This window comes from Mesocricetus auratus, unplaced genomic scaffold (assembly GCF_017639785.1).
Source record: "Mesocricetus auratus isolate SY011 unplaced genomic scaffold, BCM_Maur_2.0 Super-Scaffold_100019, whole genome shotgun sequence".
Taxonomy (NCBI): Eukaryota; Metazoa; Chordata; class Mammalia; order Rodentia; family Cricetidae; genus Mesocricetus; species Mesocricetus auratus.
The window spans coordinates 35750231-35763535 of NW_024429200.1; the positions used below are offsets into that span (position 1 = coordinate 35750231).

At 39.6% G+C, this 13305-nt stretch overlaps 1 protein-coding gene across 2 annotated transcripts in view; it reads right to left on the reverse strand.

The window, feature by feature from the left end:
* Vps50 (VPS50 subunit of EARP/GARPII complex) overlaps positions 1-13305 on the reverse strand; it is an 88454-nt gene that overhangs the window by 38370 nt on the left and 36779 nt on the right. For both annotated transcript variants that reach the window (XM_040728538.1, XM_005082895.3), the window contains one exon: positions 5000-5132. In XM_040728538.1, coding sequence (XP_040584472.1) covers positions 5000-5132 — 133 coding nt within the window. The remainder of the gene's footprint in view (positions 1-4999; positions 5133-13305) is intronic.

Here is a 13305-nt window from a genome sequence, read left to right on the forward strand (position 1 = left end):
TGTATTGCTTTTCTAAATTTTCTGTTGTTCTCTGATTTTTATTAGCCAATTTAAGACAGAAAACGTTTTTTTTCAGGGCAGGAGATGGCTCACTGGTTAAGAGCACTGGCTACTCTTCCAGAGGGTTAGATTCCTAGTAACTATATGGCTTTCACAACCTTCTGTAACTTTGGTCCTGGGGGAATCCCACACACTCTTCTGGTGTCTGCAGGCACCAGGCATGCACGTGGTGTACAGGCACCCACACACATAAAATGAAAAAGAAAATATGCTCAATATATGTGAATTCAAAACAAAAGTAAAAGCAGGCATTGAGATTAAATCCCTTTCATACTTAGATAACTTAAAGAAATGCCAACAGGACTACACACTACATGTGAATGGGCCCAGGAGTCCAATGAAGGCAGAATGGCCCCAGAACCACATGCCACCTACTTCAAGACCACGTGACGAGCTGATGCCAGGGCACTAGAAAACCACTAATTCAATGGCCATGCAATATGTATATCAACAAGAATAGAAGACAGCAGGAGGTAAATCTGCATGGCTTTAGTGCATTTTTATAATTCATGTTATATTTTTATAATGAACCATAGTATTAATCATTGCAGATAAACAATTTAACAATACCCAGTCCAACATGCAAGATCAATACTGTTCCTCAAAATAAGTTTCTCTCCTGAAAATACAAACACACTTCCGTATTAAAGAGACTATATCTTAGTGTACTGCAGAGCAACAGTCTATTATCTTCCCTCGGGTTGGCAAGGCATCCAATGCTAACTAGGGAAAGACCATCCTTGTCAGTCAACAGACACATGCTTGGTCCACCTTTCAGCACTGCTAGTGCGTGACTGCATGCATGACCTAGCTGTGGTGACCCAGCAGTTTAGCTATGCATCTACACTACATGTTTTACAGTTTGTTTAGGAATTTAAAGTGCTAGGATTACAAACAGTATTACTACGGAGCTACAGAAAACAAATTCTAGAGGCCCTTCAGCTTTACAAAGGGACTAGGAATAATTTCATATCGATGGTTCTTACCATTGTATTCTTGCATGTCTGCATTTAACTATTCATAGTCCTAGATATTGCTGGTGGACTGCTGAATTAGTCAGAAAACCACATTCTCTTAGGATATAGATTAGAACAGGGAATTTCAGGAAAACAGTCAAAATATGCAAGTCAGTATTACTATTCCTCACTATTCCTCACCACAAAGGTCGCACGCATCTTGTTCTCTCCATTTTTGTTTTAACATCTGAATTGAGTCTGTAAGTACGTATGTTTAGGAGCTCTCACATCAAATGCATATGCTAACCCTGCCTGAGATCTGCTCTTTGGCTCATCTTTGAATAATGTATTAGAAAAGAAAAGAGGAGCTTAAGTATCTTACCACTGCCTGTACCTAGAAAAACGTAGTAAGTAACAAAGCAGAGGAAGTATGATGAGAACTTACTTTCTCAGTGAGCCTAGGGTTCCCAGCTGTGACTGAAGCCTGGCCATGTCCATGCTCGGCAGGCACTCCTAGTCCACTGGCTTGCAGCTCTGGCTTGCCTCAATGCTTTCGCCTTTCTCCTCCCTCTCCAATAGCATTCCTATTCCGTGATACAATTTTCCCCTCTTAAGTTTCACTGTCTACATGTATGATTAGACATGGCTTCTAACATGGCTTCAAAATTCTGATTAATTAAGCAGCAAGATTTGGTTATCTCCTGTTTCAACAATCACAGAAACCAGACACCCCAGAAACTGGAAGTTATCGAAAATAAGTTCAGCAAAAAGAATATCTACATTAAATTTCATGACACAGCACAATTTATGCTATATTGGACAAATGCCAATAACATTATTTAACAGTATTCTGTGTGTAGACGAATGTGCATGGGTGTGCAGGTGCACATGTGTGTATGTGGGAGCCACAGGCTATTGTGGTGCAGTGGTCTGAATAAGAATGGGCCCCATAGGCTCATATACTTGAATGCTTAGTCACCAGGAGTGAAACTCTTTGAGAGGATTAGGTGGTGTGGCCTTGGTGGGAGAGGTGTGGCCTTGTTGGGGAAAGGTGTCACTGGAGTAGGCTTTGAGGTTTCAAAACTCCATGTCAGGCCTAGGGTCTCTAGGGTCAGAATGCAGCTCTCAGCTACTGCCCCAGCACCGTCCTGCTTGCCACCATGCTCCCCCCTATGATAGTAACAGAATAAACTCTGAAGCTGCTAAGCAAGGCCCCAATCAAAGGCTTTCTCCCATAAGAGTTGCTTTGGTCATGGTGCCTCTTCATAGCAACAGAACAGTGACTAAGACACAAGTTGGTTCCAGGGAGCAGGGCATTGCTGTGACAGGCCTGACCATGCTGCTTGTTGAATTAGGTAAGCAGTTGACTTCATGGGCCATACTAGTTGGAGCATGGAAGACAATAGTGCTGAGAGTAATGTAAATTATGACACCCAGACTCAGAAAGTTTTAGAAGGGAAGAATACTGGTAAGTAGCTTTCAGGTCATTCTTATTAAATTTTAGCAAAGACTGTGGCTGCATTTTGCCCATGCCCTAAAAATGTGCTAGAGGCTAAATTGGGTTTTGGATTGATGGCATTAACAGATATTTCATGACAGCCTAGTATTGACTATTTCATGTGGTTATCGGTGATTGTTCTTATGTAGATTTATAATGAAAAAGAGTAAATGGAGCAAGAAATATACAAAATGTACAGTTTGAGGAGAAAAGGAACACAAGAGAATGTTTTGTTGGAGTCAAGTCCAGTGCTCAAGGAGATAAAAGTTTAAACAAAAATCTGATGCTAAATGGAATAAAGGGAATAGTGAACTCAGGAAAAGACCCCAACCAGCTAAGCTTCCAACTTGTGAGGAGGAATCAAAGGAAAGCTTAGACAGTGAAGAAAACCATCAGCAACAGAAAGCTGATGTAGACGTAATTGAACAAGGGAGCCATGTTCCAGCCCTAGCAAGCAGCAGAACTTGGCAGCTTTGGTCACATGGTTCTGGATTTAGAGAAAGGATACAAAAAAGGGATTGGGATCTTTCTCCTTGGCCAGGAGAGCCTCTGAGGCCAGGTATGTGGCAGAGATGTCACTGCATGGAGGCCTGGAGAGGCCATTGTCGGGTGAAGGTGAATTCTGGATTGCCTTGGAGACTCCAAGATGTTGGAGGTACCAGAGTTCCTGGGATACTTGCCAAGAACACCTGAAGACTAGGCGTGGAACCAGTCCAAGAGAGAAAATGTATTGCAATCAACGAAGCTGAAAGGAGTTGGAGCTCTGAAGAGTATTTTGACATCAGACATGGAGATGCAAAATTGTTTATTTTGCCCTGATGGTTTTCAATCTTGCATTGGTTCAGTATTTCCTCACTACATCCCCTTTCTCTCTTTTAGGATGGAAATGTATATTCTGTGTCATTGTATGTTGGAAGTATGTAATCTGTTTTTCTTTTGTTCTTTTTATTTTACAGGGCTTAAAATTAAGAGAATGCCAGGAATCTCAGAAGAGACTTTGATCTTTGAACTTTTAGACAATGTTGAAACTATGATAAACTTGAGACTACGCTAGCCTATGGGGACTTTTGAAGTTAGATTAAAAGTCTATGGGAGCCAGGGGAGGAATATGGTAGTATGTACAAGAATGGCCCCCAAAGGCTCATAGATTTGAATGCTCATTCACTAGGAAGTGTGTGGCCTTGTTGGAGGAAGTGTGTCCCTGAGGGTAGGCTTTGAAGTCCCATGCCAGGCCTAGGCTCAGACTCTCTCTGCCTACAGAACAAGATACAGTTCTCAGCTACTGTTCCAGCACCTGCGGACATGCCACTATACTCCCCATCATCATAGTAGACTACATTTCTGAAACGGGAGGCAAGCCCCTAGTTAAATGTTGTCTTTCTTAAGAGTTGCCTTGGTCATGCCGTTTCTTCTCAGCAATACAACAGTGACTGAGACACCTGGAATCTTCTTCAGTTGTTTTCCACCTTATTTTTTGAGACAGGGTCTCTCACTGAACCTGTAATTTGCTGACTTGGCTAAGTTGACTGACCTCCAGCTATACTCCAGGGACTACAGATACTTACATGGCGTTTACATAGTTACAGGGATCCAAACTCAGGTCCTCAGGCTTGAGTGGCAAGTGCTTTACTGATGGAGACATCTCACAAACCTCTAATTATTTGAAATATCTAATCTCAGCTATTGTTCGAAGAGGATCAGTTAAGACATAAACTTAAAAAGAATGCCTAGTAAAATTAGAAATTCCGACTTTCTTTATTACTTAGCATTCCATACCGTAACTACTTAAAAGTGTATTTTCCTTATAAAAATAAATGTTTTAAAAGTCTTTTTAAAACTAAATTTCATATGCATTTGTGGTTTTCCTGCATATATATCTGTGTGAGGGTGGTGAATCCCCTAGCACTGGAGATACAGACAGTTGGGAGCTGCCATATGGTTGCTGGGAATTGAACCCAGGTCCCTGGAAGAACAATATGTATTCTTAACTGCCGAGCCATCTCTCCAGCCCTGTTTTACATCTCTTATTACACTGTCTTCCTGTATTCTCAAAAAGGAAAATACTAATATAATTAGTAATCATCAGAACCTAACTTTATTTTCACAAGTTGCAAATTAGAGTAATGGTGAATATTTAGTATTGCTTTCCCAGTAAATCTGAAAAGACCAACGTCTTACCAGTTTTAAAATCAGTAACACTTAAAAAAATATTTTTTAAAGCTTTTTTCAAAACAATTCAGTTCTAGGTCCATCAGCATGTGCTCTCAGAAACTGAATTGCCTGCCACTTGGTAAGTCCTTTGGACCATCTATCGTCAAAGAAAACTGAGCTTTTGTAGTACCCGAATGATCTTTGCTGAGCATTTAATCTATTGCCACCAAAATGCCTCAATCCTACAGGTGGACCTGTCCCTTCTCACCAGTCGGCAGAAATGCAATACATGTGACACCTCAACTTCAAAACAGAGATCAAAGCCATTTCCTACCAGATGCTGGAGCTGCATCCTCACTGTCATGCTTCTCGTGCCACTCCATGGTCCTGTAATAGCTGAGCATGACTTCCCACAGTGCTTTGCACAGGTCCGCCAGGCATGGAATGTAGCTGTCTGGTGTTACATGCTGAAGAAAAGGGGTCAATTCCTTAAATACTCACAGCTAATCGAAATCAAATGATCTATTATTAATCAAGTGCAAGTAAAATTACAAGTAAGGAAATTTCTTCCACTGGAATAGCATAAGAAGAAAATCAATGTAAGAAAAAAAATTCAGTTCCCACTTCAACATAGCTTTTCATTACTCATTAGTAATAACCGTCCACATAGCATGAATCAATTTTGTTCCTGAACCAATCCAAGAAATTATTGAACTGCTAAGTGTGCTCAAACCATACTTTTAGCTTCCCTAAATGTCAGAACACAGTCGAAGAGAAGAGTCATGTGAGGAGATTTCTGAGACCTTGTGATGAAAACTCCAAGTGAACAAGTCTTGTAACCTCTGTTCCTTCATTACATGGGTTGTCCTGGGAATGTTCTCTCGCGCCCCTCCAGATGTAGGCTAGGAGTGAGCTTACTTCAGCCTTTGTTATTCATATGCCTCTATGGGAAAACATGCTTTTTCCATGTGAGGCTTGTGCTTGTGATTGAAAGCCTTACTCATATCATATGATTTTCTTAACCCTCAGAGTATACACTGTCTGATTCTCTGGATAAAGTTGACTAATACATGAGACTTTAGTCCACCTCATATTAGGCCCTGCTTTCCCAGATTCACATTAACTAGAGTGGTAAACAGCCAAATATATATACTTTCTCAAACACATGTCTAAACCTGTAGATATGGCTTTATATTTATCCTTAGAACAAAATGGCAAAATGAAGGCTGGATTTACCATTCAATTATTTCATCTGTGTAAAATGAGTAAATAGTTTGACAGTCTCTGAATTCTACAGATGCTCCAGAACTGACAGATACTCCAGTTAAGTAAAATATTCTAAAGCAAGGTATTACATACACAGGTTATGGAAAACTGCACAGCTCTACGGGATGAGCATGAGGGCCCTGCCCCTATCTTTCTCCATCTATAAAAATAGGCCTTCTGCATTTCCTATTCTACCTTGTAAGCTTCCCATCTAGCATAAGGCAGCATTTGCTCCATTGTTAGCTTTCTAGATCCCTGAAGTTTGTGCTCAACCACCACAGAAGACTCTGCTGATAAGCATAGTCCTCCAGGAGGAAGTGCTAGCAGACCAGGACTGTGTCAGATAGAGACATCAAACTACTGCTCAGGATACTTGCATGGCCATGGCCTTCACAAGGTTGATGCTCAGGATGCTTGTATGCCCATAGCCCAGGGCATGCCCAGGGATCTTGCCAGGATGCTGTTTGAGATGCTCACATGCCCAGGACCCTCACTCTCAAAAGGCCCATTCATCCCAGAATGATTTCACACCCACAAAACTCATTTACTGAACACTAACCACGATATCTCAACACACTTTTGTAAGCACGTCAAATTTCTCAAACTGAACCACAAAGAAGGAGAGTTAACCTCTAGAATCAGACTGCCTACCCAAGGCTTATGACAAAAATGCTTGACTGGTTTAGTATTACAAAACCAATTAATATTTGTCCTATTAATAGGTCAAAGAAGGAAAAAATGACTACCTCACAGACACCAAAACAGAAAAGCTGATCATCATTCACTTAGCAGCCATTCTTAATTAAAAACTTACGAATAAATTAAGACTGACCTCATATTCCTCAAAGCAAAACCTACTTCAGTCTATGAACTGACATGGTAACTGAAAACTACAGATCAATAAAACTAACTCAGTAATAACCCAGCAAAGCTACAGGTTATAAAATTAACATGCACAAAGTAGGATTCATATTAATAACAATCATTTAGATTTATACTGCATGAGGTACCTCATTTACAATAAAAGAGAGAAAAAGTTTTAGGAGTCTCTGAAATATATGTTCAAAGACTCTATGAAGAAAATCATGAGACACCCTGAAAAATGTAAATGACTTGAGCTAACAGAGAGTCAAGCTTATTCTTGATTAGAATATTTCAGTGTTCATTAACATATTATGCGAAGTTAATTCATTATCTTATTATGGTACCAATTTTTTACAACCTAGCTTTTGATGGAAGTGGCGCCTCATATCATTAGGTAGTTGTTTCCACAAACAGTGTTGGGCAACTAAACAGCCAATAGAAAAGACAAAATTAGACCTATTTCATAGCCATGCACAAGAATATACTCTAGCCGGGCGGTGGTAGCACACGATTTTAATCCCAGCACTTGGGAGGCAGAGGCAGGCGGATCTCTGTGAGTTTGAGACCAGCCTGGTCTATAAGAGCTAGTTTCAGGACAGCCTCCAAAGCCACAGAGAAATCCTGTCTCAGAAAAAAAAAAAGAATATACTCTAAATAAAAGATCTAAATTAAAAAATACAATTATACAGCATTAAGAAAAAATATGGAGCACTTCCTCTCTGGTGGTATTGTAAAGAAAACTCTCCTTTGTACATCTCAAAATTCAGAGGTGACAAGAGTAAAACCTCATAAACTTTTACATTAAAAAAACAGAATTTGCATAACCATAAACAAAGACAAAATTGCAAATAATAAACTTGAAAAAGTTCACATATATACATAAATAACTAAGATCCTATGTCTAGACATAACTCTAAAACTTGAAAAGCTGGATGGCAGTGGATGCCTCCAGTCCTACCTATGTGGAAGGTTGAGGCAGGAGGATGAACCTATGAGTTCAAGGCATCCCAGATAGTACAGCAAGAACTCCTTCTCAAAAACAAGAATAGCAACAACATAGTTTGGTGGGGAGATATCAAAAATGAAATAAGATACTTCACAAAATATGACCGGATACATGGGAAGGTTTTGCTCAGCTTATCTTTCTTTGTTTTTTTCAAGACAGGATCTTGGTATGCAGCCCTGGCTGTCCTGGACCTCACTCTGTAAACCAGGCTGGTCTTGAACTTACATATCTACCTACCTCTGCCTTATGAGCGCTGAGATTAAGGGCATGCACCATACTGCCCTGCAGCTCAGCTTATTTTAACTGGACAAACTCAACAAAGAATGCCACAGCCAAACACAACTCCCACTCCACTGTTGGAAGGAGCCTGAAATGGCATGATCTCATGAAGAAACAAACCACCTAACAGAACAGCAAACGTATTTCCATTTCAACAGAGCAATCCCACCTCTAGGAATTTATCCCAATAGAGTACCTTAACAAAATGTGCAACTAAAAGCTACTGAAGTCTATCTAAATGCCCAACTACAGGAATCTGCAGAAACTACTACATCATACACACAACAGAATACCACACAGTTATGAAAAATAATTTCCCATGCTTATTTTTATAACTGCTAGCTTACAATGAGCCAGTTTTATTCTTTTTCTTCAGTTAATGTTAGCATACCATTATACCCGACTCATCTCCTACCACATACACATTAGAAAGAACAAGATCAGGAAAGATGAAAGTATATGGCCAAATAAAACAAAACGTAGAAAGTTCCAGCCTATACCTCAGCAATCATTCACTCAATAAAGCACTCCTCTGAAATCAACTTTAAAATTTTTCAGATTCAATATTGCTTAATTTACATTCATATTATGCAAATGTATTTCATCTAAGTATATCATAACATTTTTCCTGGAAGATAAGAAGATGATAACATTAGGGATACTTTTTAAAAAAAATAGAAACACACAAATAACTGTTACAGTACACCAATGAATTTCTACACCACATCATAGTCATCAAACCACACAGTTAAAACTTAAATCTACTACCGTTTGCTCTCACAATGTGAAGACAGGGGTTCCTTCTCCTGTGCTCTCTCTCAGGGGCCTCTCCTGTGTTATCTCTCAGGGCTCCTCTGCTACCTCTTACTGTTATCTAACAGATGCATCAAGCAAGGTATAATGCATGTGGCATTTTTCAAAAACAACTGAAATTATAGCAAATCTGTTTGTCACTGATTCAAGTATAATGATTCACAGATCTAGCTAAATCAATGACCTTGTTTAAAAGTCTCCCAAAAAGAACTCAAATTTTATTATGATCCAATATATCAATGCCTACAAACATTTCAGAATAATAAATTTTACATCAGATAGCAAGGTAATTCTTACCTATGTTTATATTCTAAAATACAAATTATAGAAACCATTTCACTACAAAATATAATGTTTTAAAGGCCGTTTCCAATATATATATAAATTCTGACATATTAAACTGGGTTTGTAATATGCTGGGAATAAGATTCATATGGTAATAAAATTGAGCCATTTCCACTAGACCATGTAAGCAATTAGCATCTATTCTCAAAAACTGCTTCTTAGTCATATACTTAAAAACCTTTGCAAGATAGGCATGGTAGCACACACCTACAACCTAACACAAAAGACACAGAGGATGTGTTACAACTTCAAGTCCAGCTCAGGCTACACACTGAGAGCTTGTCTTCAAAACACCAGTCAGTAAATTAAAAATAAAAGTAAAAAAATCAATTGTAACCTGTACATTCTAATTAGTTTATGAAAAGCACCTCTAAAATTAAGCTGCAACTGGTATGGAAGCATCCTTTCCGGTGACTAGATTTCATGTTGAAAGATGCTATGTAGGTCACTGGGGGAGAAAGGTCATCAAAACACATACTCTGAGTTAAATCTGCATGCTGCTATAACAACCTGCCAAGCAAGATGTGCCCAGAGAAGTAATAACCACAGGACAGTTATCAGAGTAACCAACTGCTTTCTGATTAGATGTGAGCCTGTTCCACAGGAATTCATGCCTGATACTGTAAACCTACTAAACCCCAAAGCTAGGTAGGTCACAGGACCTGGGCTGAGGGGGAGGAAAAGGAGGAGGAGGAGGAGGAGGAGGAGGAGGGACAGAAATCTAGTACTGATGTCTTGCTACTAGGTATTTTGTCAACATGCCTTCTAAATATTTTTGTTTATAGGTACTGCTTTCAACTTTGGTCAATAAAGTTTCAGTTTTGTAGCGGCATCAGTCAATGGAGAGACTCATAAGTAGTCAAAGAGCTAATAAGTGACTCTAGTGCTTAGACCTAAATGGTACACCTACATCAGTTCCCTCAAGACTTGAAGGAATATCACAGGAAGAGGGGTAGGAAGACTGCAAGACCTCTGCATGAAATGCTAATCTTCACAACATGACATGGCTGCCTCACTACCAAACTCATGGCAGCTATCTAAGGCCTGAACAAGATCAAACCAGTCAATAATTCCGCATAGACAGGACAAGGAGGGACTCACAGACTTCCATCCTGTAGCAGTCTGAATGACAGTAGTCCCCAGAGGCTCATATATTTGAAAGCTTGATCTGCAGTTAGTAAAACTATTTAGAAAAGATTAAGAGGTATGGTTTTGTTGGAGATGTGTCATGGAGGAGGGCGTTTGAAGTTTCAAAACCCCAACCCAGTTAGTTCTCTCTCTGCCTCCAACTTATGGATGAGAAGTAAACTCTCAGCCATGTCTGCCTGCTTCTGCCATGCTCCCCACAAGGATGGTCATGAACTTACCCTCTGAAACAGTAAATAAGCCACCATTAAATGCTTTCTTTCATAAGTTGCCTTCCTTGGTCATGGTGTCTCTTCACAGAAAGAGAAAAGTAACTGAGACAGGGACTAATTGCTGCTGGTGGAGGAAACATTTTTCTTCAGGGCTGTGACCACAGGTTGACTGCCATAGGCACACAGTCAGCACTAATCAGACTCCCCAAATTATCACAAAGAAGAGTGTGGTGAGAAAAGAATATGAAGGGGGGGGCTTGCATTGGGGGTCTGGAAGAAACAAGAGGGGGGAGTTCAGAATATACTAAGATACATTGTATGTATGTGTCAAATTGTCAAGGGATAAATTTTTAAAAAAAGATTTCACAGGAAAACTTTATTATAATACATAGGCATGGATAAAACATAACCAAAGACAGTCAAAACATAAAAACAGATAGATAACAACATAATTATATACAATCATAAAACAGGCAGGCAAAGAAAACAACCAGACAAAATTACTGCCTAGATTAACAGCCTATAAAACTTCCACCTAGAAATCAAATCTTCAGCCCTCTAAAGCATGATGGGGAAGACCCAGCCAAAGGACTGGAGGCCGTGGTTCAAGATGGAACTACTTCCCTACCTGGCCAGTCACTTCTTACACAGGAAACCATTCGGATCTGCTTCACCTTCCAATAACAGAGACAGGGGTACCCAGACTTCCTACCTCACCATTTGCTTAAGTCAGGCACCAGTTACTAAATGTCTAACACGGAAGCTTGCTCAAATTCTGAGCAGAGGACTCATCTGTATCAGGCCAGCCAGGTATACCGCGTGTGGCTCAACACTGTGATTCCAGTTCTACGCTCATGGATGGAAAAGTGCAATTAATCATGAATGAATTAATTCAGAAAATACTAACACAGTGAAACACCTCTGCTTAAACTGTTTCTAAGGACAGGAAACAGAAGTGCAATTTCCAGTATCTCTCTCCATGTTCTACAGTTGTTTTCCACAATCCTCTTCAGTAAAGGTGCTACAGTTAGAGGAAAGACAAATGCAGTCTCTGAGAACAGTGGTTAGTGCAGAACAGGATTATTTTAGATATCGTTTAGAGGGAAAATGTCAACATCTACAGAAGTGACTTTCAGGTCTCCTAACCTGAGTATACATGGCAGTAAGCACTGTGCCACAGGATCTGTATCTGAAACCTGGCTCTCAAGCGCAGATGTATGACCACACCCTGAACACCATGAAGGCTCCTTTATCTATTCTGGATGAACAGCTTAAATTCCACAGCTCTGGTCTCCCATGCCATCACAATCAGTTTAGAGAAAGCCTAGGACCTCCTATCTCTACTATTAACCACTGCCAGTAGCCTACCTGATCAGAATTCAAAAGAAGACATTAATTTCTCAAAAGCAGGGACATGTTAGCCTTGATTATAAACAGTGAGCTTAGGTGATTTCTAAAGTACAATATAAACCCAGCCATAAATATGAGCAACCTTTCTGAACTTGAAGTATACAATGGAAGAATATCATCTTTTCAAAGTTGCTACAGAGAAAAGTGAAGTGATAAATATGAGAGAGACTGACAGCCTTTTATTTATTATATAACTGTACTTTTAAGAAAACTTTATTACTATATATAAAAAACATCAGAAAGATGCTTTATTATTAAAACACAACGCAAGGGAATTCTTAGGGAGTCCTTACAGCATTTTTGTTCTTTTATATTTAGATTTAGCACTCTACTTACACCCTAACAACCATGCAGAGAACAGATGCCCCAGTATCTTACAGAGGCCCCAAATCCACAGTCCCAATGCCCACACGCCCCCCCACACACACACAAAGATTCACAATTTAAAAAAAGACTACAGAGCCACAGGGTTATTAGCACCACTGGAAAAATGCCACTGCACTGGTAATCTCTGGCCACAACAGCACTAGGCTCAGTGAGTTAAAAGCATCTATGCAGGACCTGACTCTGTCTCTAAGTGGAAAAGTGCTTAAAAGACATGCCCCATTGGCTGCAGATGTCTAATGATTTCTGCATGTGCCAGGCAGTAGGTAATGTTAATATTGTATGTCCTTTCTAAACACCAGAAACATGGTAGTCACAGTCAAAGCACAGAACTGGATGGGACATGCCTAGGTTTAGAGCTAGCTTCCTAGACCAGAGTCAATACCACATTCCATAGAATTACTTTTAATAGAACATTTGATAAATATTCCTAGCATCTGACTAGATTCCTGACCTAAAAACACAAACAGCTATAGGAAAACTGCCATTCTCAACTATCAAGCACTTGGTCATCAGTGCTACATAGGTATACAAACAAAAAGATAATGTAAGAGTATACTGCATAAATAACAACTGTGATACAGAAAGTGCTTGAATATCAGTCTTCGGTGTTTCTAATTGCTGGTAAGTGGCCTTAATCAAATCGATACCAGCATTATAAAATAGGCAAAGCATGCATCATTTTGTGTGTGTATGTGTGCACAATGTACATATATATTTCAAAGTTTTGATTGATAGTGTGTAATGGTATCTAAAGTGACCATAAAAGCAATTACTTAAATATAAGAACACCGTTGAATTAAGAATGGCAGTTTTCAGCAGAAGCAGACACCCACAGCTAAACAATGAGTTGAACTCCTGGAAACCAGTTGCAGAGAGGGAGGAACGATGAGCAAAGGAGTCAAAACCAGGCTG